This window comes from Lasioglossum baleicum, chromosome 6 (assembly GCF_051020765.1).
Source record: "Lasioglossum baleicum chromosome 6, iyLasBale1, whole genome shotgun sequence".
Lineage (NCBI taxonomy): Eukaryota > Metazoa > Arthropoda > Insecta > Hymenoptera > Halictidae > Lasioglossum > Lasioglossum baleicum.
In genome coordinates this window covers 10,375,428-10,402,672 of record NC_134934.1, presented here as the reverse complement: position 1 = coordinate 10,402,672, position 27,245 = coordinate 10,375,428, and the positions used below count along the sequence as shown (strand labels likewise).

The window sequence follows — 27,245 nt, the reverse complement described above, 5'->3', positions numbered from 1 at the left end:
CATCCTATCTGCGGAGTGTAAAGGGTACTCGATTTTCATATTTTAATTTCGAAATTATAAATACCCCTTAGCGTCTTCTTAAAATTATCCTCTATAACCGCGCGTTTCTATTCCCACTACAGTTCATTGCGCACCGAGTAGTACGCAGGCCTTGAAAATAATTAAAAAGATTCGAGCAAGTGAGATGGAAATAGAACAACCCTGTAGTACTTATTTTGTATTCGCATGAACCCGTATTTTTGCGTTACGTTTCAATGCAAGATTTACTCAATTAATAAACCGAGAGCTAGTAAAAAAGAGTATTGACAGACAAATGATAAAGCGAAACAAGTTATAGAGCATTGTCGTTTATCCTTCTTTGTCATCGAGCAAAGTGCGAGGCAGCACTGTCGCAGTAACGAGTGGTTAGCCAATGAGAGACGAGAGAAAAATATGTTCTCCTGTTCTATAGTGTGCGTCGAGTGATTGGACGGTACAGAGGATTTTCCCTGAAACAAGTTATAGAAAGGAAATGCACAGGCTCGCCATCGTGCAACGTCTCGACCAATCAGAAGCGAGAAGCTCGTGTTCGGTGGCGAGTCTGCGACGTATACATTTTGGAATGCAGAAGCGGTGGCCCAGTGAAAAGATGGTGTTCTGAGGGCTCGAGACATTCGTTCCGTGGTCGTTCCTAGCTGACGAACTGTGAAACTGTGGTGCCGTGGTTGCCAGCCATATTGTTTTACCGCAGTGTTTGTTTTGGTGCAGCCTTGTCCGAGTCGAACGGAATCCGAGGAGATCGGCTCGAAGGAAGCTAGAACAGTCGGAGTGCATTCGAAGAAACTGTTCAGGCGGTGCGCGTACACGGTGGTTTTGCTGTATTTTTCGGCATAATCATTCGTTGCTCGCGGGCTAAGCCCATAATAATCCGTGGGTGTCAGTCGTGAGCCAGGACGGTGAACGGCAGAAATGGCCTGCGCCACTTTAAAGAGATCTTTGGAGTTCGACCCGGTGCATAGTCATGGTCGTCCCAGTAAACGACGAAGATGCGTGCCGATGTGTGTTTCGCCCGGTACATCGACGCAAGCCAACTCCAGACCACAAAACCCTTCGCCTTTCGGTGAAGTAGCTCACAAACTGACGCCTGGTAATTAACTATACGCCACGGCCATTTTTCTTTTTCTTCCTCTTCTTTTTTCTCTCTTCCCTTCTTTCTTTCTTTCTTTCTTTCCCTGTCTTCCTCCATCCCTCCCTTCCGCCCCTCATTTCTGTCTATTTCCTCGTTACAATGTGACGGCAGAGAAGGGGTGGTTAGGAGGCCATTCCAGCGATTTAAAACTTGAATTCACGACGTTTCTAAAGGGGGGATGCGATGAGATAGGGCGTTTTGCTGAGGGAGGGGAGGGGACGCGTAAATCATATGGTAATGTAGTAACGGACATCGGGGAGTCAAACTTATTCTTCTTTTTTATTTGTACAAACGGAGCCCCAATACTTACAGCGTAACCGGAAAAAGGATTCAATCGGACAAGTTCAACTGAAAACATAGAATAGAACTTTTTCTCTCGACGATAATTGAATTTAATGATTTTGTCAAGCACACGCCAGTAGATAGATACAGTAAATCATGACGAGACGATGCCCATTCAACAGCACGCATGCTTCGCAACTTTTCAAACTCGATTTCCTTGAGAACGGATCCGCTTACGAAAAAAAAATTTCGTGATATATTTTAAAATTATTCTTTTTCACATAGAATTATGTAGCCCCTTCCTCTCGATTGTTATACCGAGACACCCTGTTCGCGTCCGTTTTCGACGTTACGCCTATCGTGTTTTTAAATTTGCTTTCATACAAATTTATGCTATAGTGTATGTTAGTTTTGAATTCTTCGAGTTTATTATAATGACAGAATTTGAACGTTCGATTAGTTCTGGATGCCGTGTTAGGTAACTGCTTTATAAATTCGTATCAACTAGGTTAAGTGGAATGACTAAGGAAATAAAATATACCGATTGATAACGATTTCGTTTTGTACATAGAAAAAATGGCTGCAAATATAAGAGAAGAAATCCGAAGACTGCATCGACGCAAACAATTACATTTTAGCCCACAAACTAATAACGGTGACTCTTCGGACATGGAAGGCCCTGCTAGTCCTTCAAGCCCATCTGCATGCGGTTCAAATTCATATAGTTATAGCCCTAGTGGAAAGGAAAAACCCTTATTCACGTTCAGACAGGTATTTACGAACACAATTCGACATAAATAAATACCAAGTACTTCGCGATTTTGTCTAATAGCGTAAATGTCGTTAATATGAAATTGTATCTAGTAATCGATTGTGTTCAAGGTTGGCTTGATTTGCGAGAGAATGCTTAAGGAACAAGAAACACAAATTCGAGAAGAATACGATCAGATTCTAAATATGAAGCTGTCCGAGCAATACGATGCTTTTGTCAAATTCACCTACGATCAGATACAGAAGAGATTCGAATCTGCAGCAGCGCCAAGTTGTAAGTGAACGACTACATGAAAATAGTTTACGAGACAAATGATTGATTGTGTTTTGAGATCGTTTGTTTTATTTCGATTATTTCTGTGTTTTAGATCTATCCTAAAACAAGATTCTTATTTATAAGAACATGTTTCTGTGAAGAATATTAGGTGAGATGTGCACATATATGCGCAAGCTTGTCTTATTTCTACAGATTAAAATAAGTTGATCGTTTCTTTAATTATCGTTATACACGATTTTGTATTGTTTGACTTGTTATTGTAGATTTCTACTGTGTGAGACAAATTTTGCTTGAAGTTTCAAATGAGGTAAGCAGCATCGCCTCGTTCAAGAAAATGTCTTTATGAAAATTCATATTATAATTTACATCTAAAAAATCTGTCTGGTAAAAACGAAAAAAAAAAGAAAAAGAAAATTAGCAACGTAAGTTTAGTAGGTTTGCAAGAACAGCAATCATACTACGAAAAAATCTACAGTGTATACTATTGAATTTACATGAACTAACAATATTTGTACTGGCTGATATTAGAAATGCGCTGGTATCAGGGAACTGTACCGAGATTCTAGTTATGTACAAATGTTAATACATATAGAAGTTGCACACTGTGCATAACCATGCTTGATGTAAGGAGCCGAGAAACGTCTTTGACTTGCCCAGGGTTCTGTAACATCACACGAAATTCTTTGGAATCGGATGATCGTTTATTTCTTGCAAATTATCGATTAGCCTTACGAACCATCGAACAATAACGATAAATTATTCTTTGTTGTTCTAACGACAGATTGTATTACGTTTCGCTCAACTATACGTAATGACAAATACTCTTGTAACGCAGAAATGTGGAAATGTACATGCAAGTATTCAAGGGAGAAAGCACCGAGTACGGAAAGAAAGCTTTTACGAAACCTTATTCCGGGGAAAGCTGTTTCCATGGTTTTTTTTAATTATACTTTACTCCGTAAAGTAAATCGTAACACACAAGCACATTCTACATATTTAGATAAATTTTATTTTTGCAATTATGAAACTCTTCTTTTTTTTTAGTTTACGTGTACGACTACCATTGTACATGTACGATCTACCATTGCGAACAACATTCCCCTAAATATTGATGTGTTCGAACTTCGCAGAATAAAATGATCAACTTAACTCGGATATAAAAAAGCTATCTTGATTACTTCTCTGGAGATCGAACGAGATCGAGCTGTAAAATCTTAAGAACAATTTCACATGCGTCATTTGTTTGCCATAAAAAAGAAAGTGACATTTATTTAAACTTTTGTACGTATCATAAATTTCTCTTTAGTACAATTTTTTCTTATTTAAAGAATTCAAATACGAAGATTTGTAAAGGAAGGGACAGGAACGTATATGGTATATAGCATTGTACGAACCTATTGTCAAGAATGAGTATTTGAAATAAAGATTTCATAAAATTTTGCTAATATTTCTGTTCCCTGGTAGCAACGACATTCTGTAGCATAATAAAGCAGTAAATAATGAACATATATATACCTACACTTTAACTGTGCCTATTATTAGACATATTTATCGCGATAATTCTAGTATATATTACTTAACTGTGTGTTACGGACCTTAAAAATTGTTTAGTTTATAGTCATTCGTTTTTATATTGTACCTCGTTTTTTTCTTGCGTTTAATTTTGGTCTTTTTCTCTCTTCTTTTTTACTTCAAAGAAACCAAATAGTTTTGTATTTAATTCGAATCAGGTTTTCTCGATTGCTGCATGTATTTTTCTTTTTTTTTGTTATCGCATGAAATTATTCATATCGAAAGAAAAAAAGAAACGCATAAACGTCAAGAAACGTTAAATCCGAAGAAGCCGTGTCGGCGTCTTGCAAATTCGTTTTATTACTATATATTTAAGAGACTCGTGTATCCGAAAATCGATTGTTTCTCCATTTATAAAGAAAAAATACATTTCGAAGAAGGGCATTAGCATTTGCCTTATTCATTCACAAAAATGGTGTCTTTCAGTTACCAGAACGATTTTGGGAACACATTACTAAATAGTGTTTGCACGATAGTGTGTAAATAATATACCAAGTGTTTATCGACTACTGAATGTGAAAGAAGAAAGAAATTCAAGTGGCTTTAGTTAATTAAAGATATAAGTAATACCTACTTGAGAAACAATAGATATTATTGTTTACCATTTAAGAAAAAATTTGTGAAAAATACACCGAAGTGATTCCTCAGTCATTCAGGGGATTTTGATTTCAATTAAAATACCTCCATATTATATTATGTAAGCACTTATTATCGAAATAAATATAAGTCTAAGACTGATCATGTGTACTTCTTTATTTTGATCTCTGAGCGTGCGTATAGATAGATACTTAGTACTTAGACACACATATAGTAGTAAACTAAATCGTTCTCCATTTTTTGCGAAGAATTTCGAGATAATTTCAGTATCCCGTGATACGAATACTTCAGTTTTTACAAATATTTACAAAACGACGATCCATGCACTTAAGAAGAATATACAAACAAAATTTCGCACAACTTTTGAATTTCAATCACCTTCCTGGTTGAATGTGCACGAGCTACTGAATCAGCTCTTCGATGCACGTAACGAACCACTTACATGTGTGTTCTAATCTTATTATCTAACTCTGGTAATAAAATAATGCTATTATAGTAGTATGGCTTCAAGAAGCCCTTCCGAGACTATATGAAGTTCCCTGTTCATGCTAAGAGACTGTCACTTCTGGGCGGGAAACAAACTCCTGTTATTTCATTTGATTGGAACAAAAAAAAAGTGCCAAATGTTTCCTCTCCTGTTTTTGGCTTACGTTGTAGCCATCAAGGTATACAAGAAGACTACTCCAAATGGTAAGCGAAATAACATAGCGTTGAAGATATATTATAATTAGACACACACAGAGGATCTTTATGCAAAATAAAAAGTTCGTGTATCAATTACAAGATACAAGAGCTGAATCAAAATTTCTTTCTTTCATTAATAATTGTAATACATTGATACTCTCAAATTTTCTTCCAATGTTTCTACAGTTTCAAGTTGCACATAGTCAGTTATTGTCTAATTAAAATACTCGAAAATTTTCGACAAACGTAAATGTTATGTCTTCATACTAATTGTAGGAAAAGTCACGGTTTACCTTGGCAAAAGAGATTTCATCGATCACCTAGAAAGCGTAGATCCCATCGATGGCATTGTCGTTGTTGAAACCGATTATCTTCAAGGACGGAAGGTTTATGGACAGGTAAAAATTGAAGTCTTGCTCGTTCGAATATTGATCCTAGTTAATTAATCCTGTTAATGCTAGTCCGAACTTATCTATATATTATTTAGGTGACAACAACTTTCCGCTATGGCCGCGAAGAGGACGAGGTCATGGGTGTCAAATTCAGCAAAGAACTCGTCTTATGCCGCGAGCAAATAGTGCCGATTAAAAAAGAGAAACAAGACATGACACCTGTGCAGGAACGTCTCCTGAAGAGACTCGGTGCGAACGCGTATCCTTTCTTATTCCAATTCCCACAGAGCTCACCCAGCTCTGTCACACTGCAACCCGGCGACGACGATATGGGAAAACCTTTGGGAGTAGAATATACCATCAGAATATACGTCGGCGAACACGAAGAAGACAAGGTACATAGCGTAACTATTCGAATTTGATTGCTAGGCTGCGGATCTTTATGCATTAAGGCTTCTGGAAATTGTAAAAAAATACTAAATTCATATCTACAAAGGCTATTACCACTGAAGATTGCATTTTATTTGATCTCACTGTCTTAAAATTTGCCTAAAAAAATTGTATAAACATTCGCAGTCTACTGATCACCTATTTACTCGCATTCATCGCAGAACATTCAAACCGAGTGTAAAATGATTTGAACAGGGACACAAACGATCATCTGTAGCACTAGCGATAAAAAAATTGCAGTACGCCCCACCCACGAGAGGACGTAAACTACCCAGTTCTCTGGTTTCCAAAGGATTCACTTTCTCTCAGGGTAAATTAAATCTCGAAGTTACGCTGGACAGGGAAATTTACTATCATGGAGAAAAGGTAGCTGCGACCGTCATAGTTACCAATAATTCTCGGAAAGCTGTGAAGAACATCAAGGTATTTAATCTGTAGGCTTTGAAACTGTATCGTCTGTGTCATGCATTTAATCATTATGATTGTTTCAGTTGTTTGTGGTTCAACATTGCGAGGTAACAATGGTCAATACCCAATTCTCCAGGAATGTAGCAAGCTTGGAAACACGCGAGGGCTGTCCAATTACTCCTGGTGCATCTTTCACGAAACAGTTTTATCTTGTGCCATTAGCCAGCAGCAACAAAGATCGACGTGGCATTGCTCTTGACGGACATCTGAAAGTAAAGACAAAGAGACATTATTAAAAAGTCTTTATACTTTACATTGTTCTCGCTATACTTCCTTATTTGATTCAGGACGACGATGTGAACCTTGCATCTTCGACTATGGTTGCCGAGGGTAAAGCTCCTAACGAAGCTATGGGTATTGTCATCTCGTACTCTGTGAGGGTGAAATTGAACTGTGGTACCTTGGGTGGTGAACTGGTTACGGATGTACCACTTAAATTAATGCATCCGGCACCAGGTAAATACTAACTAATAATGTCACTATGAAAACTAATTGTTTAGCTTATATTGTAAATGTGTAATATATTTTTTTTGTTTCTTCAGGAGCTGCGGAAAAAGAAAGGGCCATACTGAAGAAGAACAAGAGCGTGGATCGGACACGTTACGAGAATTCTTACTCTAACGACGACGACGATAATATCGTGTTCGAAGACTTTGCCCGTCTGCGTCTGAACGAACCAGAATAGATCATCTTCGAAAAGGCAAATGATTTACGTCAAAAGAATCTTAGATTCTAGAATAGATAATATAGTCTACATTTAATTCAGAATCAAATAGAATTGTATTAAAATAAGTAGATAGTACAATATAATGTATATAAATAGAACGTGTCGTCTCTAGGATTCTTTTGATGTAAGTTACATCGAACTATCAAAGAATGAATAAAGCGGTACAGCAGGTAAATATAATATCTGTACCGATTAACGTGCGCGCGCGGCGGCGTCACGCGGAAGTAAATAAATGTTAATGTGAGAAAAAAGTGTGCCCAAAAAAAGTACAAAAAAAAGCGAAAAGTACCATAACAAAAAATGTGTACCGTCTTGAAATTTCTATCCGATGGTGGTGGTCGGCTAGAAATTCTCGTGAAGACAAACAAAAAAAATAATAATTCAAAGTAAGCTTAATAAATACTTTATATTCGGCTAAGTTTAAACTTTCCCGCCTTACCAGAAGTGACATGTATGCTATTAATTTTGACTAATTGTGATTATAACGTGTCTGTAAATGTTCATTTATTACAAACTGATGACATTATTGAGTTATAATCTATATGTTAGACGAAAAATATAAATACTGCAAGATGCGGATGTCTGGAACTTCATTTCTTTTACTTTCATACGTGTCAACCAACGAATACCCAACTCTCTGTCCAAGAGAAAAGAACATCAACTTTTACCAATCCCAGAAAATTATATATTTGATGACTATACAAAATATTACAAGGATCTTAGTAACCATTCAGTCTTGAATAGCATCATTAAATACCTAACAACACTGACTGTATTCTGTCTAGTCATACATATGAGAATAATATTCTTGATATGCTTGAATGTACGCTTCCTTTTCTACCGGAGTCATCTCTGCGATCAATGTGTCGTTCACATCTCCGATTGCAACAGTTTTTCCTGCAACTGTCACCGTCGGTACCAGGTCATCGTCTTCCGAATCCATCGTGTCCACTTCTCCTAAACAATTATTAAAAAGTGTGTTCACTTCCTTGATAAAACACCAACTTGATGACAACATATAAACAAATATATTTATAACATACCTGTGTCGATCGTTTGCATTTCAGCGACTTCTTCGTTATCGCTGCTATCGCTAGATTCTTGAGGCAACACAGACTTAATAGCGGCTGCGGCGTTCGTTCCTCCTTTCTTTTCATGTGCCAACAACACAGACATAATATCTTCACCCTGCTTATTATTTGTTATGGTTGCATTAGTGGCAGTGGCTGCAGCTTTATCTAGTATATTCTCTTGCGTGTTTATTCCGTCCGGCTAGAGATTAGACAGGCTATTAGCAATGCATTCCAAGAAAAGATAAATACCGCTACAACAATCAGAAGTATACCTGTGAATCAGAATTGATAACTGTGCTTTCCATCATCCAAATCGGTCTTTCCTTTCTCCTATTCGCCGCATTATCATCGGCGGATTCGTCACCGATTGTGACATCTACTCTGGTATCTTCTACCATGAATCCTGCTGATCTTGTAGCTTCGCCAGACCATTGTTCACCAGGTGCTCTTAGACTGCTTGATTTTCTTGTGTCGATACTAGAGAAAAATTACAAATTAGCTACAATACGTATATCTTTATAAAACAGACAATATAATCAAACAAAATACAAACCCCTTAATGGTGTTTATGTCGACTGGTTCCGGTTCTAATATTTCAGGAGCCAACTTGATACCTTCTACTTCCCGTAGTAAAATATAAAGGGGCTCTAATTGTTCGTTAAACTTGGCTAACAAAAGCCTTGAATCTTTCTTCGGAAGCGCAGATTGATCTTCTTCCACTACTTCGCGACAAAAGGTGCATCTAAATTCACCAGTGGCCATATCAAACAATTGATCTGCCTACATTATATTACATTAATAAATATTTCCTGTTCTCTTCTCTTTTATGCGCACAATAAACAATGTAGGATTCAATCATTTACCTCTAGGTCAGTGAACGTTTTTAAACAACTTGTACATTTAAAACTTGCCCTGCTCGTAGCATCTCTTTCCTCTGTTTCCATCCTCTTCCTCATTAAGTCTAGCTTATATTTAACCACATTTACAAAAGTCTAAACAGATACATATGATAGTTTCTTTAATAAGTAAATAATAATTAGACAGCGGATCGAGTGAATTAGACATTTCTTTTCTTTCTTAATACGTTTAATAAGTTGAAAATAACATAACAGTGTTTTAAAATTCTTCTAATGTTTTTACTGATTTGAATTACACCGACTGATTTTTGTCATAAATGCATAAAATTAAAACTTACCTTATAGTTTATAAAATAATAGTTGACTTTTTGTGCTTTTCCATCCGAACCAGTTTCCATTTTCAATCTAACTTGTATGAATTTATCGTTTCTTAACGTGGATATCCTAGCTCTTAACATTTTACGTTCGAACTTCAAAAGTTCGCAAATATCATCTTCTTTCATACCTGTTTCCGTGAAATGTAGAATTTTATTAGTTACGATACGATCTTACGTACAATACTACAAACATGCGTAGAGAATATATTGAACTTTCGGCTTACATGGATTTCTGACTAACATATCAACAATCAGTGCATCTTCTATTGTATAAAATCCACGTACTACCAAACGTGCTAATTGTTTCAAACTGCTTGGAACTTCTGTAACAAGTCGTTCTTCGCCACTCATTTTTCTTGTTGGTACATACAGCGAGATATTATTGGAATTGCTGAAGATTGTAAACAGAGTTGAAACGTTCGTGTTATTTAATATTAATTACTTATACGAACGTACCTCGCGCTCGCGATATTACCAATAATATAATTTATAAATTTGGAGTACTAACCTTCAAGGTTTTATAAATAATATCTTTCTCAGAAAATATTTAAAACAAGTGTCGATAAAAGTATATTAAAATATAGATCATAATACTAAACATGCGTTCCCGCAAGAACACTAATAAAAAAAGCCGCGGAATTCATAATTTCATCAATCGTTTTAGAACGATAAAATATTACTGTCCTGACTGACGCTTGTTTATAACTGCTGTTATTTGTGAGGTTATGTACTCGTGATACAAAATTGTCAAATGATTACCTGTCAAACGGTAGAAGTGTAGAATAAGTAAATACATCTTTGACTACGGTTTCAAGAAAATTATTAATGGCAGCGATAGATAAAGTTAAAATTATCGTTGTCGGTGATTCTGGTAAGAATATTACTCAAAACAGTTCTATTGTTCTTTGACATATATTTATTAGTACTGTCATTGATACTGTAACAATTACAATAATAAAGATCCGTATTATAACATGATTTCAGAACAATATTTTATTCAATTTATCGTTTCAATCCAGTGGGATACTATATTCTGCCTTTTGTTATGTTTCTTTATTGAAATTTACGGGTTCTAAGGCTGTTGCGTTTATTTATGAATGTATAAAGCATTCCTTCGATTTTATCATTTTCAGGTGTTGGAAAAACATCACTGACGCATTTAATATGTCAGCAGCAAACAATTCCTAATCCCTCGTGGACTATAGGCTGTTCAGTGGAAGTTAAATTACACGAATACAAGGAAGGAACTCCTAATCAGAGAAGATATTTTGTTGAATTATGGGATATCGGTGGCAGTCAAAATCATAAAAATACAAGATCTGTTTTTTATAATCCCACAAATGGTAGACATTCAAAATGTTCTACAAGTACTTACATGGTAAGCTTGGTTTAGGGACTTACTAATTAAATATTGTTATCCATAATGCAGGTATAATACTGGTCCATGATTTAACAAATAGAAAATCACAGCAGAACCTTCAAAAGTGGCTGGAAGAAGTTTTAAGTAAAGACAGCAATTACATGAAAGTGAAACCGTTCGATGACTTTGATCCTGAAAAATTTGTGGGTTCTACTCAGGTACTAGAAACATTTTCATAGCAGGCATAAAGGCATAATGTCATTAAAAATAACGTTTTTTTTGTTGCAGATACCAATTTTAGTCATTGGTACCAAATTGGACTTGGTCGCGGAAGTAAGATCAAGCGTCCACAGACGTTCATCGACTATTGCGGAAGAATGTGGTGCAGATGAGATATTTTTGGTATGTCAATTATATTTTTTACTTAAAGCGGTTGGATGCTAATGATGCGGTTTCGCCTTGTAGGATTGTCGTCAAGTGAGGTCATTGGCTGCTGGTTCTAGTTCGTCTGTAAAACTAAGCCGATTTTTTGATAAAGTTGTCGAAAGACGTTATTACTCGTCGAAAGAAGGAATTAGTCCTGACAAGAGAAGACCACCGTTATACAATTCCCAATATAGCACCAAAATTTATCACAATGATTAAACATTTGTAAAATAATTACAACTTTCTGTTACATTAATCGATATTCCCATTTCTTATAAATAGGCTGCGGATCTTTAAATTTTCAGAAAAGGGTGGAATACAGTGGAATATCAAATTCGACAGAATATAGTAAAATTTTTAATCCACTTTCTTGAAATTTATCTACAAAAATTGAAAATTACATAAACATCCGCAGTCCACTCAACAATAATAAATGAAAAGTAATTATCTGAAAAATTTAATTGAAAAGATGATAACGTAGGAAACTAATATCGTTAGCGACACAGAAGAGTATAGCGGCGCCACCTAGAAATAACAAATGGAACATCCGTTGTCTAGTAGTTCACCGTAGATGGTGTAACCAATCCTTTCCTGATTTATTACCGTTGCATATAAAAAAAATGGAATATTCACTAAAAATAGCGAAACCCAAAATTATTAATCGACAATATCGATTCGGGGAGATTCGATAAGCGACATCACACCTTGAGAAGTAGTGTAGAATCGTGCGTTTATGATTCTTTCAATTTTTCAAAGCGGATTACGCGCAAGCAAATGCATGGCAGCAGAAAGATGGTTCTCAATAATTTTTTTTTATTACGTCACAGCGTAGCGCGCGATAGTTAAAAATTTCAAAAACAGCTTCTCGCTACGTTCGAAATATCTGTTCGTCAATGGCAAGATATATTAAACAAATGAGTTATAATGGAATAATATAAACGATACGATGAAATAATCTACACTTTAGATATGTATATATTTAAACACGTCCCTTAATTATTCTGATAATAATATCTGAACATTTTGCTTTACACTTACCTTTCTAAATTTCCTGGTGTGCGTGTTCTATTCTGAGGTAGCCACATATATTCGATTTTCGTACGTAATATAAAGGTTAACACACGTTACCTGGTCGTTTGTCAAATGTGACTTTTCATTGAATACGCCACTGTCTAATTGTAAGGGCGTTTTTATTTGTACATTCGGTCACGTGTTAATTGTTCCGATTAATTTCATCGAAATTAAAAGTGTATTTGCCGTGTGATCTTCCGCAAAACAGTGAGTTATATTTCGTCGATTGGGCAATTATTTAGTAACACGTGCACAAGTGACAAATCATGACCTTTTCCCTTCAGGACGTTTTCTTTTAGAATGACGTGTCTGATACCAAAGAAATTTCCGAGACAAAACTATCTCTCCAACTTCCTGATACGGTATCAACCCGTAATATTCACGCAAAATCATGGATATGCTCACGATGTCATTCTGGGCAAGGGAGGGCCGATCGCTGAATTGCAAAATAAAATAACCAGCGGAGAATTGATGAAGGATGATCATCAGATGAAAGTTGCCGAAACTTTACAAGGTATTTACAAAGAAATCAATGGGTATAAACCGGAGGAATCTAGTCTAATAGACAAATGGCTTGGTAAGAAGAGGAAGCAGCCTCCTAAAGGATTGTACCTTTATGGGGCAGTTGGTGGAGGTAAAACAATGTTGATGGATCTTTTCTATGATTGCTGTCAGGTATCTTATTTTAAACATGACCAGTAAGTAATGCACATGGGGAGCCTTGTTATGCTATAGCCTTTAGACGACTGATACAACAATTCATAATATTTTTCAGAGTCGTTCAGACAAGTAGTACATAGAATTCATTGACGAAGCAAAGGGTTTACTTTATATATATATCAGAAGGAATGTTATAAAGAAAACTCTTGGTCTATGAGGAAGGTATTATTTATACAGCGGCTTTCCATATGCACTACAACACAAAATAATCGTTTTTAACCCAAAGCAAACCATATAGCTCTACTCTCGAATATGCCGTTCCAGATCGAACACAAGAAAAGAGTACATTTCCACGCTTTCATGGCGAATGTACACGTCAAAGTACACGAGGTGAAGAAAACTTTTGTACGCGACCTTAATAGTACAAAACTTCAACCGTTCGATCCTATACCGCCGGTTGCTAGAAGCATTACAGAAGAAGCGTGGCTGCTCTGTTTCGACGAGTTTCAGGTTCAGTTATGGAACAACTAACCGTAGAAGAAAGACTTAGAATGACACGTATTAATGAAACTGTTACAATATAGGTAACTGATATTGCAGATGCAATGATATTGAAAAGATTGTTCACCGAGCTTTTCAACAACGGTGTGATCGTAATTGCAACCAGTAACAGAGCACCGGACGATTTGTATAAGAACGGATTACAAAGAGGAAATTTTCTTCCATTTATACAGATACTGAAAAATTATTGTATCATCAATTCATTAGATTCGGGTGTAGATTATAGACTACAAACTGGGCTTAGCGACGAGAAGATTTATTTCATGTACGTTTATCTCATAAACGCACTATAAGATCAAATATTCTATTGCAGACAAAATGTATATGAAATAATTTTTGTAGAAAGGGAAAAGATGCGGTAAACGACGTGGACAAAGTTTTTAAATACTTATGTTCGAAAGAAAATGATACTGTAAGGTCCCGTGTTATTTGTATAAGAGGACGTAACGTCGCTTTCGAGAGAACGTGCGGTCAAGTACTTGATTCAACTTTCGAAGAGCTTTGCGATAGAGTAGGTTTTCACTATCTCTTTGTTCTTATTCGATATAGAATCAAATATTTCTTATTATATTTTATTTATTTCTGTGTAGCCTCTCGGTGCCAGCGATTATCTAGAATTAAGTCAAGTATTTCACACAGTTATTATACGAGATGTGCCACAATTAGACTTCAGGCTTAAGTCTCAAACTAGAAGATTTATTACATTAATCGATACATTATACGACAATAAAGTAAGATTATCAACAAATCAGTTCATATAATTGCATGGCCATAACAGTTCGTTTTAAAAATAAACTTCTCTTTTCTAGGTAAGAGTTGTTATATCAGCAACTGTACCTCATACAAAACTTTTTGTACCAGAAGGTGACAACCAATATTCGGATGAGAAAAGAATGCTTATGGATGATTTAAAAATATCTCATGGTTCTGTAAGTCAAGCGAACTGAGTTGTTATTTTCCAAACAGTATATATCCACACTATGATGTTATCTTGTTTACAGGACGATCACAAATCTAATCTTTTTACCGGCGAAGAAGAACTTTTCGCTTTTGATCGAACTGTATCACGGCTGTCCGAAATGCAAACTGCACAATATTGGGAGCAATGGGAACATCATAGATAATAATAATTCAAATTAGCACGAATTCCAATAGTATTTTTGACTAGTATTTACGTTCGTCCAAGTCATTAAAATATAAGTATTATTAATACGATTTTTCAATATAGACAAATATATTGATCGAAAATGAATAGTTATGATACCAAAAATTTATACAACGTCTTTTATCATTTATTTTGCTGCAACATTTATTTATTTCAATGTGGAATTGTAAAAAGAATACGTGAATAAAGATATATTCGTATACAATTAGTTTTGATCGGAAATTTTTACTCCTCACTTTTATGCGAGTTAAAAAACAAATAATTATTTCCTAAATCCGTTGATATTGAGTTAGTACTAAATTAAAAATAGAAAAATTTGAAACTACAATGAAATTCAATGTATTCTCATGATTTTATCGTGTTTTATCGTTGTATTACGCATACGTGTGACCAAATACACAATATACAGATAAAGCCTACGTCTCGCGTCATCTCGCGTAAAAATAAATAATAAATCCGACATGATTGCGATGTTATCAATTCTTATTTTCGAGTGATATTCTACGGATATTCTTAGCACGTTCACTTACCGTTTCTTTCCAATTTGCGTAACGTTTGCACATTTTTGCGTCGTTAAGTAGCAGTCGAGGTACAATAACATATTTTCTTAGATTTTACAATATATTTAATAACATCACAACAATGGATATCCAAGAACTGGCCAGTGGTATGCAATTTGATATTCTACATACAGTATTGCAAACATTTCACTATACATGTATTTCAGAATTTATTAATATTTCAATTACTCCTCCATTTATATATGATTAACAACTTTTCTTTTAGCCACAATGAACTTTGACCAAACATTGTTAGATAAAACAATATCTTCTATACGTAGTAAACTCGATGCACTGGAAAAAGATACTAAATTGGCTTGGTTGATGAAAGCAATAGGCTTTATAGACTTAACTACGTTAGGAGGGGATGATACGCCAATTAAAGTTAAAGCCGTCTGCGAAAAGGTGACTCTACTAGGATTGCATTCAGAATTATAAATAGTTTAATGTATTTCTCCTGCTTTGTTAAATTGTGTGGTTATATCAAAATATTAATAAATGATTTTAGGCTGTGAATCCTCTTGGTAAACCCACAGAGTCTTTGCATACTGCATCTGTATGCGTTTTTCCCATGAGACTCCCAGATGCACTGACCGCATTGGCAGATCTTGACAAGGATCATAAGGTTTCCAGAGCTACTGGTTAGTGATCATTCCATAGCGTTAATTCTACTTTAAATCTATCAAATGATAATAAATAATAAATTATTATTCAATAAACAGTAGGTGGAGGTTTCCCATCTGGACAACTTCCATTAGAGACGCGTCTCAGAGAAGTTGAAATAGGCATCGAAGGTGGTGCCGATGAAATTGATATCGTGATCAATCGATCGTTGGCTGTAACGCATCAGTGGGAAAAGTTATACGAGGAATTGAAATCGTTCGCCACAATTTGCAACAATAAAATATGTCTGAAGGTTATACTTGCCACAGGAGAATTAGGGAACTTGGAAAATGTGTACAAAGCCTCCATAGTAGCAATGATGGCTGGAGCTAATTTCATTAAAACATCTACTGGAAAGGAGACGGTCAATGCTACTTTACCCGTCGGAATAGTTATGTGTCGTGCGATTAAACATTATTACTCGTTAACAAATAGAAAGGTAATAGGAATTGCTTGTAGTAAAGAAAAAAGAAATAGGTAGTATCAATATTAATCTTTAATGTTTATTATTAATTTCTGTGACCCTAGGTTGGCTTCAAACCGGCCGGAGGTATTAAGACATCGCAAGAAGCTTTGGAGTGGATGATGTTAGTTCGAACGGAACTAGGGGACGACTGGTTAACGAAGGATTTATTTAGAATCGGTGCATCCAGCTTATTAGACAACATTGTCGAGACAATAAATTCAATGTAACGTTATCTCACGTTCGTGGTATCATTTCTGATACTTGTTGCATACGCTGTCAACTTCTTCCGAACGTATACTTGTATTTTTCTACTATTTTTACGTGAATAAACAAAAAATTGCATATTTTCAGCCCTCGCCTATGTATATATTTATATATTCTTTGAACACGTAGCAATTAACTCCAAAATTGTTCTATTACGCGATACAATCGAAACTTCTGAAACTGTTTGAAATGAAAAGCTGAGCTTCCAGAATTTTCCACAATATTTTCGATATTCTCGTAATACGCGTAACATTCAGCGCAATAATTTAGAACAGCGTAAACTATTCACGAAAGTACAAATCCGTAACAATACACAACAGTCGCCATATTGGCTACAGTGGCGTCGCATGCAACTTCCTGATGTGGTGAGAAACCGTGCGGGTTTGTGTCTTTTCCGTTTAGAAAACCAAGATGGTAAGTCCGCTGTGCGTTGTCAACAGAAAATCCGTTTGCATCCAGCCCTTTGAGTGCTGTATCGTTTCGTACTGGATAAAATAGTGAACTGTAACAATTCAAGTAAAGAGTACGGCAAATATGTTTCTTCGAATCCGTGAATTTCCATTCGGAAGAAATTATGGTTAGGTTGTGCGAGTACGGTTAGTTTCTCTGTAGGAATTTGTTGACACGATTCGTCCATAAAAAACTAGCGTCCGATATCAATTGCAACTACAATTCTTTTTATATCGCGTGCAACGCATCGAATAACGATAACATTGTGAACGATAATTTAACCTAAGCGTACACATCGCGACATCTTAAAACAGGTTAAAAGCTGCAATATCGGGTTTGAATATTTGTCGATGTATACTTCAGTTTGTTTAATACTAATTGTACATAAAGTGATTAACTTATTAATTTCCAGGCACGAGGTCCGAAGAAGCACTTGAAGCGTCTTAACGCGCCGAAAGCATGGATGTTGGACAAATTAGGGGGTGTGTATGCCCCACGTCCATCCACCGGACCCCACAAGCTCAGGGAATCTCTCCCGCTTGTTATTTTCCTCCGTAACAGATTGAAGTACGCCTTGACCAACTGCGAAGTCACGAAAATTGTGATGCAGCGTTTAATCAGAGTCGACGGCAAAGTTCGTACGGACCCCAATTACCCAGCTGGTTTCATGGGTAAGCAAACAATACGTTTTATCTACATTCATGGCCATGTCGAAGCTGCAATATCTTCGAACAAAAGATATTACAGTCAAAAATTGGCCAATAGCAAGTAACGGTTCTTTTCTAAGGTCACAGATCGAGTAATTATATTCTTTCTGTATTACCCAGAAAGTGCACATTCATGTAACAATTTCAAGTTTCAATAGACATTTAGTATTCTGCTACATTTTCAATGCCGTTGGAAAAGAAAAATATTAATCGCAGTAACCGATTCACGAACTGCTTTGTATATTAGTAGACTCCGGATGTTCATGCAAAATAAAAAGTTTGCGCATCAATTGCGAGATGCAGGATCTAAATATAAATTTACATTCTTCATTAATAATTCAAGTCTTAAAGTCTTCTAATATTTTTGCTGTTTTGAATCGCACTTGCTCACTTTTGTTAGTAATGCATAAAACCTGGAGTCTATGTATTAGAATTACTAAGGTCGACGAATCGTTGCAGATGTTATCACTATCAAGAAGACTGGTGAATTCTTCCGGCTGATCTACGACGTTAAGGGACGTTTCACCACCCACAGAATTACGGCAGAAGAAGCGAAGGTACTTGTCATTGGCACGAAAACGAGAATAAAGTTGAACCGTGCGAAATATATATCGCTTTCTTTGAACACTGCGGTATTGTCTGTTATAGTACAAGCTGTGTAAAGTAAAGCGCGTTCAAACCGGACCTAAAGGTATCCCATTCCTGGTGACACACGACGGAAGGACCATTCGTTATCCGGACCCGGTCATTAAAGTTAACGACACCATTCACTTGGACATCGCCACTGGAAAAATTTTGGACTCGATCAGATTCGATTCGGGTAATGCTTGTTTCCTTATTTCTATGTGTACATTGTTCTGTTCGTATGTGTTTTTGAAAAATATACCTATTTCATACATTTTTGCTCTTTTAAATAGGTAATCTCTGTATGATCACTGGCGGAAGAAATTTAGGGCGTGTCGGTACTGTTGTCAGTCGCGAACGTCACCCTGGGTCCTTCGATATTTGTCATATTAAGGATTCGCAAGGACATACTTTCGCAACAAGGTATGGTTTTATTGTTCGTACTCGTTGTAATCGAAAAATTTTGCGAAATAGCATCAATGGATTCGCGTATTGGCCTTAATCGAAGCTATGATGATGCGTAAAATTGTACATTATAGTCAAAATATTGGCCGAAATGAAATTCCTTCATATTGGTCACTGATTGCCTTCACGTAGGCTTCTCAGTATTACCCACTTAGGAGACAGAAACAATTCGAAAGATGTCGGAACATTTTGAGATTGATACATCTGAATTACTCTGCGCAGGTTGAACAACGTGTTCATCATCGGCAGGGGTACAAAGCCGTACATTAGCTTACCAAGGGACAAGGGTGTCAAGCTATCGATCGCCGAAGAGCGCGACAAGAGGTTAGCAGCGAAAGGAGTGAATTAATGTACATTTTCAAAAAAAAAACATTCAATAAACCGAGAAATTCTTGGTGAATAAAAGATTTGCTTTTCCATCATCATCGTCCTTCTATTGCGTTCGCGCAGGACGCGCTCTTGTTGGTACCACATTACAGTCGAACGGGAACGTTCCGTCGACCGAAACGTGTCTAGCGTAAATACATTCATTAAATGACTAATTACGGTCTCTTTCTCGAAAGGCGAAACTCGAGATGCATTAACGGTCGTATTAAACGATAGACGCCCTATGATCCACGTATTTTCTGGCGAAAGTACAGTGGATAGCTATATGAAAAATAGCTTGTAACAATTATTAACGATTGGCTATCGAAGAAGTATCGACGTAATAGTAAACAAAATGCGTCGGTGTAAATATCACGATCTGGTTAAATATGCTTTCATAAGAATTACACCGTCCAACGGTAATTTTGTGTTTCAATAACCTAACCGATAGATGATTCTTCATCTCTGGTTATTAAAACGCAAAAAGAAAAAGTGAAAATTTATCGGACAGTGTTAATAGGGCGTATTGGGTGCGAGACGAGACGTCGCTTTGAAGCCGCGGTAAAGGTAAAGAACATCTTTCACGATCTTTTACGATCACTTTGCTGGCAGCCATATTTCGGTATTTAATTCCAGTGCGTTCCGAAGCATCGCATTGCATTGTTCGTCTCTGTACTTCTCGGACTGTTTCTGTACTTGTTTGGCAGCTTTCAGATACCTGGAAGAGAAAGATCGGCGATTAAGAATAGGACTGTTGCACGTTCGATAACACGGAATCGTTAGAAGAGCCAGTGTACTTTTGTATACAAAGAACCGTGTTTTTCACTTCTTTCTCGACGACCCGCGAGGATTCGTTAGTCGAGGATGGTGCGTAGTCCGCGGAATCGCTCGGCTTCGCTCTGGTCAACGGATAAATACGGACCCATCCACCTTCCTTCGTGCAGGGCGTGTTCCAGTCCTTCCCATTGTCCCAGACCGAAGTTTTATCGTGGTCCTCCGAGTTGGTGCCGCGGAAACCGCGAGGAATGTACTTGTCCACTAACAGAGGGTTGTAACGAGCCCACGAGTTCGAACAATCGTGGAGAGTTGATTGTCTAAGCTGGTGATAAGCAGGTGAAATTTTGTAAACGAATAAGTGAACTGTTTATTTCATTTTTAGCAATACGTACAGTAGGTTGAAGATCTGTGCAGAGATTGACGAAACTGTCGGTCTCCCGACCGGTTCTGGACTTCTTCTTCGCGGTCCGGCCCTTGGAAAATTTGGAAGACTCTTCGATCTCGAGGTTGCCGCGGCTGGTCGACCATATCGTGAACAGGGAGAGTCCAGTGTTGCATACCGGAAGACCCAGTAAATCGAACAAGTCGTGCAGCAAGGGTTTCTTCACCTCGGAATCGATCTCGCAGTCGTTGCTTAATGCCGGGCTGAGATTGACCTGTTGGAATGCCGGTTCCTCCACGTTACGAACATTCGTCTTGGTTCGCGTGCAAGCCGAGAGAGCTCTATACATATTACATCAACCTCGAGTAACCATGGTTTCAGATCCTTGTCGATCAACACGTCGAAGCCAAAGAACTCGAAGCAATTGGAAGATCTCGGTATACCCGCCGCTTGGCTCAGTATCGTCAGGCTCACCAAGCAGGCGATCCTTTGCCAGAGGAACCAATCGCAGTAACCGGCTTGCTCGAAGTACCGCCTCAACTGTCTGAAAGTCCATTTACAGCCTACAACGATTTCAACTCCATCACTGATTGCTTTCGCTCTTTTCAGAGATTCGTCGGGAGATTCTACGAGGGAGAGAGAGAGAGAGAGAGAGAGAGAGAGAGAGAGAGAGAGAGACGATCGATTATTACCAGAACCGACGCGCTCCTTTTTCTCCGCGTACCCCGGACCGAGCTTGTTCAAAGAGAAGTTGGTCAGGTGTCTGAAGGGATCGTTCAGATGCTCCAACGAGAACTTCTCCGTTGCGAAACGCGTCAAGCCTTCCTTGTAGAGATATATGGTCAGAGGCCGGTACGACGGCACGCACACGTACAGCCTCAGATCGAACTTGTAGCCCCCGATCAGGAGAGGATTCTCGATGTACCTTTGCACCACCGTCGTGTTGTCGTACGTCAGATCGCTCAGCTTCTGCACATCGTGGAAACAGACTGCGCTTCGAATTTGGTTCTTTCGACGATCTACGGTGATCTCGAAAAGTTCTTACGCGAAACAGGAAAATCCCTCTACCCTGGCTCTGACTGACCGGCTTGCAGATCCAAACTCTGTCGTCCTTCTCGCAACGATTGCATTCCTCCGCGAATTTCGTGTACTCCGACGGCAAGTTGTACCCTGCGGGACTAACGCGATGCATTCCACATTTGATAACGATCAAACACCCGCTCCAGCTGTCGTCGTTCGTGTTCTAGACCGTACCTGAAGTCGTAGACAGAGCCGTGCATCTTCTTCATGCATCTCAGGTGGCGGATCAGATTGTCCTTTCTGCAGATCGAACTCCCCTTCGGAATCCTATTGACGAACTGTGGGAAATCGGTCGTTTCCGTTAGCATATTATTTATTTATACGATGAGAAATCGTTAGAAGGTAAGAGACAGCGACCTTACGTCCATTATCATTTGTAAACTACCGGCTAGTTAGCTACACGCGGCTTGCGTCCTGTTCAGGGGTACGCGTGCATAAAGTTTCGTATAAATTTCAGGCGAATAGAGGAGCCGGATGCGTTATTACCTGCCAGGGCAACGGCCTGTAATGAGGCGACGGGAAACCACCGGACCGCCACCATAAATTCCATCGATCTTTGAATACATTATTGTCGCCAGCGTATTCCCGCCAGCCGCGTTCCGTGCAAACCTGCGAAAAGTATGCGACATTCTTGTACTCTGCAACCTTAGTTCGATCGGTCGCGAGAAGCCCGAGCCGGTAGCCCGTGTCTAACAGGGTGCATATTCTGGTTTTCGAGGCAGGTTTCGCAAGAAAGTTCAAGAATTTTTTTCTAAAAATCTATTGGACGTTTTGCATTGGATTTCGCACAGATACTCATTTGCTATTTAAAGTACACATGTGATTTTTTCAAGTAGAAATAATCAATTTTGTTTCCCATTTTTCAGAGACGTGGCACTGAAAGTGTTAAGAAGGATACGACTTGAGAATTCAAGAATTGCGAAGCTCCTCGCCGACGCGCACGTGACATTCGATATTGGACGACGAGCGCCGATAGAGCACCGATTAAACGCTTCGATATTACGCATTCCACGTTTTCCAGTCTCGACGGAGCACGCGAGCGAGCAGAACGGGCAGGGAACACCCCCTTGATTTATTTGTCGTGTTATTAGAGCATTAAGCAGGGCTGCCTCTGGTACACCAGAAGCGAGTCAAGGTCCCTAATTACAATTAAATTCGGCGCGGTATCCCCGTGTTCGCCGTCACGGTAGCCTACTTTTATTATTCGGCCGCGTATAATGGCCAGTGCAACATTTTCTTAAAACTTGCCGATCGATCCGAGCCGCGGAAGGACGTCGACACCATTTTACACCCCTGTGTTACCACACGATCCGTCGGATCATTTCGTTTTGGTGTTCGCGTTCCCGTGGATTCCGGAAAACTAACGTATGTTCGATGCTTCCGCCGACACGCCGTCGTCTTATCGTTCCTACGTCGAAGCTTAACGAAACTACGGGTGCCTGGCCTACTCTAATTAGAAACGATCGACGAGCTCCGCCATCACGATAGCCTGCTCCCTTTACCCAGAATCGTCGGCTAAATAATTGTGTAATACGTTCCGCGACCGTGTCGATGGCGACCGCGTCGAATACCGTCGAGGATTCCGATCTTCTTTACGAGAAGCCTAGATAGATATCTATTCTGGCTAGAATCAACCACAGGATGATCCACAATTTATTGTTGCACGGTGGTTCAACGCGAGATTCCAGCTGAGGAAAATTTCTTAAAAATTTCTGCTTGTTCCCCAATTTCTGGGGAACTGTTCCCAAAATATTTTTACATAATAATATCTTTGAACAGATCATCGTGAAATTCGCCGAATTTAATTGTAATTAGGGACCTCGATCGATAAACTTTCTCTCGTATCGTTTTTGGATGTTTGCTAAGTCGGAACTGCACTTTACAGGGTCGCGCGCGTCAGGCCAGTCTCCGAGCCAAGAGGGGTCGGTTGCATAACGCGAGGAGAGGGTTACGTCTCCGCGGAATCGTCCTCGTAGGTTCGTGCGAGTCAGGAAGAGTCGGTTACGGGTGCGCCTCGCCACGAACGCGCTCTCTATTCTTTGCCCTTTTATTATTGCATGTCGCACTTACTTAATAGCCGCTCCGATGCTGTTCTAAAAGCGGTGCACGCAAAAGCGCGTCGCATCCCGCCCCGAGACTCTGCAGGTATGCACATGCATATGTACACCGTACGTACCTTGAAAAGTATTCAGTTCAAGGACACGGGCTAAGTTTGTAACCGTGCCCCGAACAAATTCCGAGCGACATAAAAGCGTGACGAAGACGTATCCCCGATATTTACGAGCGGCGAGCTGCTCGTGCTCGTTTCCCGTCGTTCCTTCTTTCTCGCGTCTTTAACGCTTTAACTGCCAGACGAACCACCTTCCCTTTTTGCCGAACGGGTCGCGTGATCGCTTCATCTTTTCTTCGAGGAACCAGAGATGCGACTGTTATTTTCGGAACCGATCGAGGCGGTCCCTGAATCTGAAAGGGCACGTTGCGCCGGGCCAGTTGAAACGTTAAAGCCGGAAGTCCGCTTGGTGTCGCTTGTTCCTTTTCGCGTTTATGTAGAAGCAAGTTTTATCCGTTTATGGAAACAATGGGTTGGCGAAATTTGGAATAGTGAAGAGATTACAAAAATGTAAGGAAGTTGCAGTCTGAATCGCAGTCTAACGCTCTAGCATTTATGCTAGAGCTGCGACGAACGATCAGAGACTCACTGTACGACAGGATGTAGAGAAACGAACAGGCGAATGTAACTGTTATTATTAGACTGCGGATCTTTATGCATTCATCAAGAAATTGGAAAATTCAAGAACGTTGTAATGCTGCTTTTAATGCAACAATTCCTGCTTTCCACGCTCAATGGAAAACATTTTGATTTTGCATAAAGATCCGCAGCTTGAACGCAAAACTAGCGTTACGGTCGGAGTAAAGAATCGCGGATCGTACCTGAACGAGCAGATGAGGTCCCGCACCGTTGTCGTTGAGTCTGAAGACGAAGGGCCCGTCCAAGTATTTCACTGCCATGCCGACACATTGTACTCCGGTATTCCGGCGCGCGATCAGTGGACGGAGCGTGGACACGGCTCGCTTTTGTCGATCAGAGAACAGAGTACATAACAGAGTATAACGGAGAACGTTCGGTAGGCTAAAGTGCCCGCGAATATTTCACCGTAGAACGGCTCACCTATTTCCAAGCGGAACGCGATCCCCTATCGTCGCATCGTTCGAGCTTTCCATTCATGAAACTTCAGGGGAATGTGAAACGGACATGAAACTCGTTCGGAAATGACTTCCGCGTCCCGGCATCGGTGGAACGGTATTCAAATGTTGCGGCGATGGGACGCGCGGTCCTCGCGTATCCTTGTCTCGCGGCGAGGTACCATCAAATTTGTTTCACGGCGGCTTCTGTTCGAGCCCGATGCGACGACGATTCCCGTCGAACGAGAGCGGTTCTCTCCTTTCGTCGGTGAAATATTTCGGTGGAACCGCACGCAAGCGAGCCAGCCGCCCGATTCTCACTGGTGTGCACCGGTGTGGACGTCTCGGTCTACGCAATCGCTTTGACCTGGTCGCAGGTGCGCAGGTATTGCCCGTGTGCCGGATCTCCTCGTCGCTTTCCAGCTTTTATGGGCTTTCGGTGGACACCGCGACCACGGCAAGGACACCGGAAGTCTGTGCCGCCGGCTCGGTACCTCCACGCTTTCGCTTCGCTTTGTCAACGCTGTGATACACCTTTATAGATCGTTATCGCCGGCACGCGACTTTCCAGCGGCGCGCTACGTTCGCCAAAGCTCCGATATACAACGAACAACCGTGTCAGTGTCGACGGTTCAAGTTTAAACGGCGAGATCTACGTACCGACGACCACGCGTGTCAAGGAAACGATGCACAGTGAACACCGTAATCGAACTGCCGCGTCGCGCGCCGCGCCGACCAAGCACCGTGTTCGAGCCGTTCGCGGGTCGAACCGATTAACACCGTGTCTCTCTCAAATTCCTTCAATTTTCTTTGCCAAACCGTTCGATCGAACTCGGCATTTCGAAAATCAATTTAAACGATAATTAGACTCGCGAGGCAACTTTCGAGAAAAGGCCGGAGGGTGCACCGGCAACAATTTCCGCATATGTATACATATAACTCATAAAGAATTTAATGATTTAGTAAGCAATTTTGCCATTTAAATTGTTCTCGACGTTTCGGTCTAAATGTGGACCATTTTCGAGAGACATTTCGCGTCTGTGAAATACTGTTTCCACATAATAAATTATTTGTTTTTCATCCATGAATTAAACACCTAGTGCTCTCACATACAAGAGCAATTGCATGTAATTTTTGGTTCGAATATTCTGAATGTCAATAAATTTTTTAATGTTTTCGGCGCAACGGCTCGATCGTTTATTACGAATTATAAATCAACTTTGCTAATTGTCAAACAAAATCAACGTTTCGATCCTAGTTTGGATCTTTTTCAAGATTTATTTGAATCGCGTCTGTAAATTACAAATGTTATCGTAATAAACGATCGAACCGTTGCGCCGAAAACATTAAAAAATGTATTATCAGCAAATACGATCGATAGAAGAAACATATTTATTCTGAATGTCAATTATTAATTTACCATAAGATCTGCATGGTCTATAAGCACATGTAAAGTGGCTATGGTGGATCGGCATGATTCATAATTGCCGCCAAATATTGATTTGAGAACTCATCGATCTCTGTGTTCTGATTGGCTATCGTTCAATAGGCGTCGTTCCTTTGTTTTGACGTTTGGTTTCAGATTGACGTCTACTGGCATGGGGTTCATTAGTTCATTAGTTTTCTCAAAAGTTCCATCATTGAATTTATATACTTCGTTTACACTTAGCAAGTATGTCAAAGTTATTATTGGTATTACCCGGTTTTGTTGAACAATTATTATAGCTTACAGTATTTTACAGACGCAAAATTTCTCTTGAGAATGGCCCACGTTTGGATCGAAACGTCGAGAACAATTTAAATTGCAAAATTGCTTAGTGAGTAACATTTAAATTGTTTATTTGAACTATCTACGATCGACATAAAGGAAAATTCATGCATATAACTGTGCGGAAATATTCAAACGTTTATTGTACCGAGCATCTACGAACGAAATGTGCTTATAATAATACATTAGCACACTTTGTACTGGATTTGGACTGGATTAAAAATCAGCTCGATATCATCGGGCCAAAGACACACCGTCATCGGACAAAATCGAAATTATTGGGTTGACAAATTCGTTCGGTTTTTGTGATTTATTTCACTGTAAAAAACCGAACGAACTTATTTGCCAACCCAATGTTTTTCAGTTCAATCGAACGATAGAGAGAGCCTGCGGCAATTAGGTTGCGTTCTCCACTGTGTACTTTTCCACGAGCCGTGGTTTGTTTACGGTGTCATTCAGAAATATCGTGGCCCGTCGAAAAACCGGAAATGGTTCTATCGGCGCGCCTAGGAATACCTATTCTCGCGGGTGTATTAATAGACACGGAGAAGC

The 27,245-nt window shown here is 39.1% G+C and overlaps 8 protein-coding genes and 1 non-coding gene across 11 annotated transcripts; 7 read left to right on the top strand and 2 right to left on the bottom strand.

The window, feature by feature from the left end:
* Positions 1-869: 869 nt before the first annotated feature.
* On the bottom strand, positions 870-15,767 carry Tfiiealpha (transcription factor IIEalpha). Its single transcript, XM_076426471.1, has 8 exons — positions 15,469-15,767; positions 9,920-10,086; positions 9,657-9,823; positions 9,325-9,453; positions 9,015-9,241; positions 8,734-8,938; positions 8,432-8,660; positions 870-8,345 (listed from the first exon to the last, which is right to left on the bottom strand). Exons 1-8 carry the CDS (start codon positions 15,537-15,539, stop codon positions 8,170-8,172), a joined length of 1,371 nt encoding a protein of 456 aa, XP_076282586.1. The 5' UTR covers positions 15,540-15,767; the 3' UTR covers positions 870-8,169.
* On the top strand, positions 949-2,956 carry Akirin (akirin). Its single transcript, XM_076426487.1, has 5 exons — positions 949-1,126; positions 2,022-2,221; positions 2,333-2,495; positions 2,590-2,646; positions 2,762-2,956. The coding sequence occupies exons 1-4, from the start codon at positions 949-951 to the stop codon at positions 2,598-2,600; spliced, it is 552 nt and encodes a 183-aa protein (XP_076282602.1). The 3' UTR covers positions 2,601-2,646; positions 2,762-2,956.
* Positions 5,040-7,692, top strand: Arr2 (arrestin 2). The gene is made up of 7 exons (XM_076426476.1): positions 5,040-5,357; positions 5,628-5,749; positions 5,839-6,138; positions 6,389-6,616; positions 6,685-6,873; positions 6,949-7,117; positions 7,204-7,692. The coding sequence occupies exons 1-7, from the start codon at positions 5,213-5,215 to the stop codon at positions 7,344-7,346; spliced, it is 1,296 nt and encodes a 431-aa protein (XP_076282591.1). The 5' UTR covers positions 5,040-5,212; the 3' UTR covers positions 7,347-7,692.
* On the top strand, positions 10,426-11,715 carry LOC143210043 (rab-like protein 3). Of its 2 annotated transcripts, none has more exons than XM_076426484.1 (5): positions 10,426-10,566; positions 10,829-11,038; positions 11,125-11,258; positions 11,344-11,457; positions 11,521-11,715. In XM_076426484.1, the coding sequence occupies exons 1-5, from the start codon at positions 10,521-10,523 to the stop codon at positions 11,698-11,700; spliced, it is 684 nt and encodes a 227-aa protein (XP_076282599.1). In that variant the 5' UTR covers positions 10,426-10,520; the 3' UTR covers positions 11,701-11,715. The 2 variants fall into 2 exon arrangements, with proteins under 2 accessions (XP_076282599.1, XP_076282598.1); XM_076426483.1 differs by having other exon boundaries at positions 11,125-11,273.
* LOC143210035 (putative ATPase N2B) lies at positions 12,556-15,103 on the top strand. 2 transcript variants are annotated; one of them, XM_076426475.1, is made up of 8 exons: positions 12,556-12,759; positions 12,852-13,227; positions 13,537-13,722; positions 13,797-14,038; positions 14,116-14,284; positions 14,364-14,504; positions 14,583-14,702; positions 14,775-15,103. In XM_076426475.1, exons 2-8 carry the CDS (start codon positions 12,853-12,855, stop codon positions 14,895-14,897), a joined length of 1,356 nt encoding a protein of 451 aa, XP_076282590.1. In that variant the 5' UTR covers positions 12,556-12,759; position 12,852; the 3' UTR covers positions 14,898-15,103. The 2 variants fall into 2 exon arrangements, with proteins under 2 accessions (XP_076282590.1, XP_076282589.1); XM_076426474.1 differs by having other exon boundaries at positions 12,559-12,759; positions 12,837-13,227.
* Dera (deoxyribose-phosphate aldolase) lies at positions 15,407-16,977 on the top strand. The gene is made up of 5 exons (XM_076426479.1): positions 15,407-15,605; positions 15,725-15,903; positions 16,007-16,139; positions 16,221-16,600; positions 16,690-16,977. The coding sequence occupies exons 1-5, from the start codon at positions 15,581-15,583 to the stop codon at positions 16,852-16,854; spliced, it is 882 nt and encodes a 293-aa protein (XP_076282594.1). The 5' UTR covers positions 15,407-15,580; the 3' UTR covers positions 16,855-16,977.
* Positions 16,640-26,109, bottom strand: LOC143210033 (putative tubulin polyglutamylase TTLL2). Its single transcript, XM_076426470.1, has 10 exons — positions 24,912-26,109; positions 24,674-24,814; positions 22,229-22,351; positions 21,917-22,020; positions 21,708-21,840; positions 21,355-21,631; positions 21,023-21,225; positions 20,673-20,936; positions 20,301-20,602; positions 16,640-20,221 (listed from the first exon to the last, which is right to left on the bottom strand). Exons 2-10 carry the CDS (start codon positions 24,749-24,751, stop codon positions 20,101-20,103), a joined length of 1,605 nt encoding a protein of 534 aa, XP_076282585.1. The 5' UTR covers positions 24,752-24,814; positions 24,912-26,109; the 3' UTR covers positions 16,640-20,100.
* Rps4 (ribosomal protein S4) lies at positions 17,165-19,542 on the top strand. The gene is made up of 6 exons (XM_076426480.1): positions 17,165-17,305; positions 17,754-18,012; positions 18,508-18,605; positions 18,697-18,868; positions 18,966-19,095; positions 19,360-19,542. Exons 1-6 carry the CDS (start codon positions 17,303-17,305, stop codon positions 19,484-19,486), a joined length of 789 nt encoding a protein of 262 aa, XP_076282595.1. The 5' UTR covers positions 17,165-17,302; the 3' UTR covers positions 19,487-19,542.
* Positions 18,041-18,181, top strand: LOC143210157 (small nucleolar RNA SNORA16B/SNORA16A family). The gene has a single exon (XR_013009197.1). It is a non-coding gene; the product is annotated as a small nucleolar RNA SNORA16B/SNORA16A family (small nucleolar RNA).
* Positions 26,110-27,245: the final 1,136 nt, after the last annotated feature.

Bases quoted from the DNA above. Each gene is read 5' to 3' on its own strand.
- Akirin (XM_076426487.1), top strand. From the start codon at position 949: ATGGCCTGCGCCACTTTAAAGAGATCTTTGGAGTTCGACCCGGTGCAT. The intron at 1,127-2,021 runs GTAATTAACTAT...TTTTGTACATAG, and splicing joins AGCTCACAAACTGACGCCTG to AAAAAATGGCTGCAAATATA. The intron at 2,222-2,332 runs GTATTTACGAAC...ATTGTGTTCAAG, and splicing joins CCTTATTCACGTTCAGACAG to GTTGGCTTGATTTGCGAGAG.
- Arr2 (XM_076426476.1), top strand. From the start codon at position 5,213: ATGCTAAGAGACTGTCACTTCTGGGCGGGAAACAAACTCCTGTTATTT. The intron at 5,750-5,838 runs GTAAAAATTGAA...TATATTATTTAG, and splicing joins GACGGAAGGTTTATGGACAG to GTGACAACAACTTTCCGCTA. The intron at 6,617-6,684 runs GTATTTAATCTG...TGATTGTTTCAG, and splicing joins AAGCTGTGAAGAACATCAAG to TTGTTTGTGGTTCAACATTG.
- LOC143210043 (XM_076426483.1), top strand. From the start codon at position 10,521: ATGGCAGCGATAGATAAAGTTAAAATTATCGTTGTCGGTGATTCTG. The intron at 10,567-10,828 runs GTAAGAATATTA...TATCATTTTCAG, and splicing joins TATCGTTGTCGGTGATTCTG to GTGTTGGAAAAACATCACTG. The intron at 11,458-11,520 runs GTATGTCAATTA...TTCGCCTTGTAG, and splicing joins GTGCAGATGAGATATTTTTG to GATTGTCGTCAAGTGAGGTC.
- LOC143210035 (XM_076426475.1), top strand. From the start codon at position 12,853: ATGACGTGTCTGATACCAAAGAAATTTCCGAGACAAAACTATCTCTCC. The intron at 13,723-13,796 runs GTTCAGTTATGG...GTTACAATATAG, and splicing joins TCTGTTTCGACGAGTTTCAG to GTAACTGATATTGCAGATGC. The intron at 14,703-14,774 runs GTAAGTCAAGCG...TCTTGTTTACAG, and splicing joins TAAAAATATCTCATGGTTCT to GACGATCACAAATCTAATCT.
- Tfiiealpha (XM_076426471.1), bottom strand. From the start codon at position 15,539: ATGTTATTGTACCTCGACTGCTACTTAACGACGCAAAAATGTGCAAAC. The intron at 10,087-15,468 runs GTAAGTGAACGT...TACAATCTTCAG, and splicing joins ACGCAAATTGGAAAGAAACG to CAATTCCAATAATATCTCGC. The intron at 9,242-9,324 runs GTAAATGATTGA...AATATAATGTAG, and splicing joins AAACGTTCACTGACCTAGAG to GCAGATCAATTGTTTGATAT.
- Dera (XM_076426479.1), top strand. From the start codon at position 15,581: ATGGATATCCAAGAACTGGCCAGTG. The intron at 15,904-16,006 runs GTGACTCTACTA...AAATGATTTTAG, and splicing joins TTAAAGCCGTCTGCGAAAAG to GCTGTGAATCCTCTTGGTAA. The intron at 16,140-16,220 runs GTTAGTGATCAT...TTCAATAAACAG, and splicing joins TAAGGTTTCCAGAGCTACTG to TAGGTGGAGGTTTCCCATCT.
- Rps4 (XM_076426480.1), top strand. The intron at 18,606-18,696 runs GTACTTGTCATT...TGTCTGTTATAG, and splicing joins TTACGGCAGAAGAAGCGAAG to TACAAGCTGTGTAAAGTAAA. The intron at 18,869-18,965 runs GTAATGCTTGTT...TCTTTTAAATAG, and splicing joins CTCGATCAGATTCGATTCGG to GTAATCTCTGTATGATCACT.
- LOC143210033 (XM_076426470.1), bottom strand. From the start codon at position 24,751: ATGGCAGTGAAATACTTGGACGGGCCCTTCGTCTTCAGACTCAACGAC. The intron at 22,352-24,673 runs GTACGATCCGCG...TACTTTTCGCAG, and splicing joins GACCTCATCTGCTCGTTCAG to GTTTGCACGGAACGCGGCTG. The intron at 21,632-21,707 runs GTAAGAACTTTT...CACGATGTGCAG, and splicing joins GAGGGATTTTCCTGTTTCGC to AAGCTGAGCGATCTGACGTA.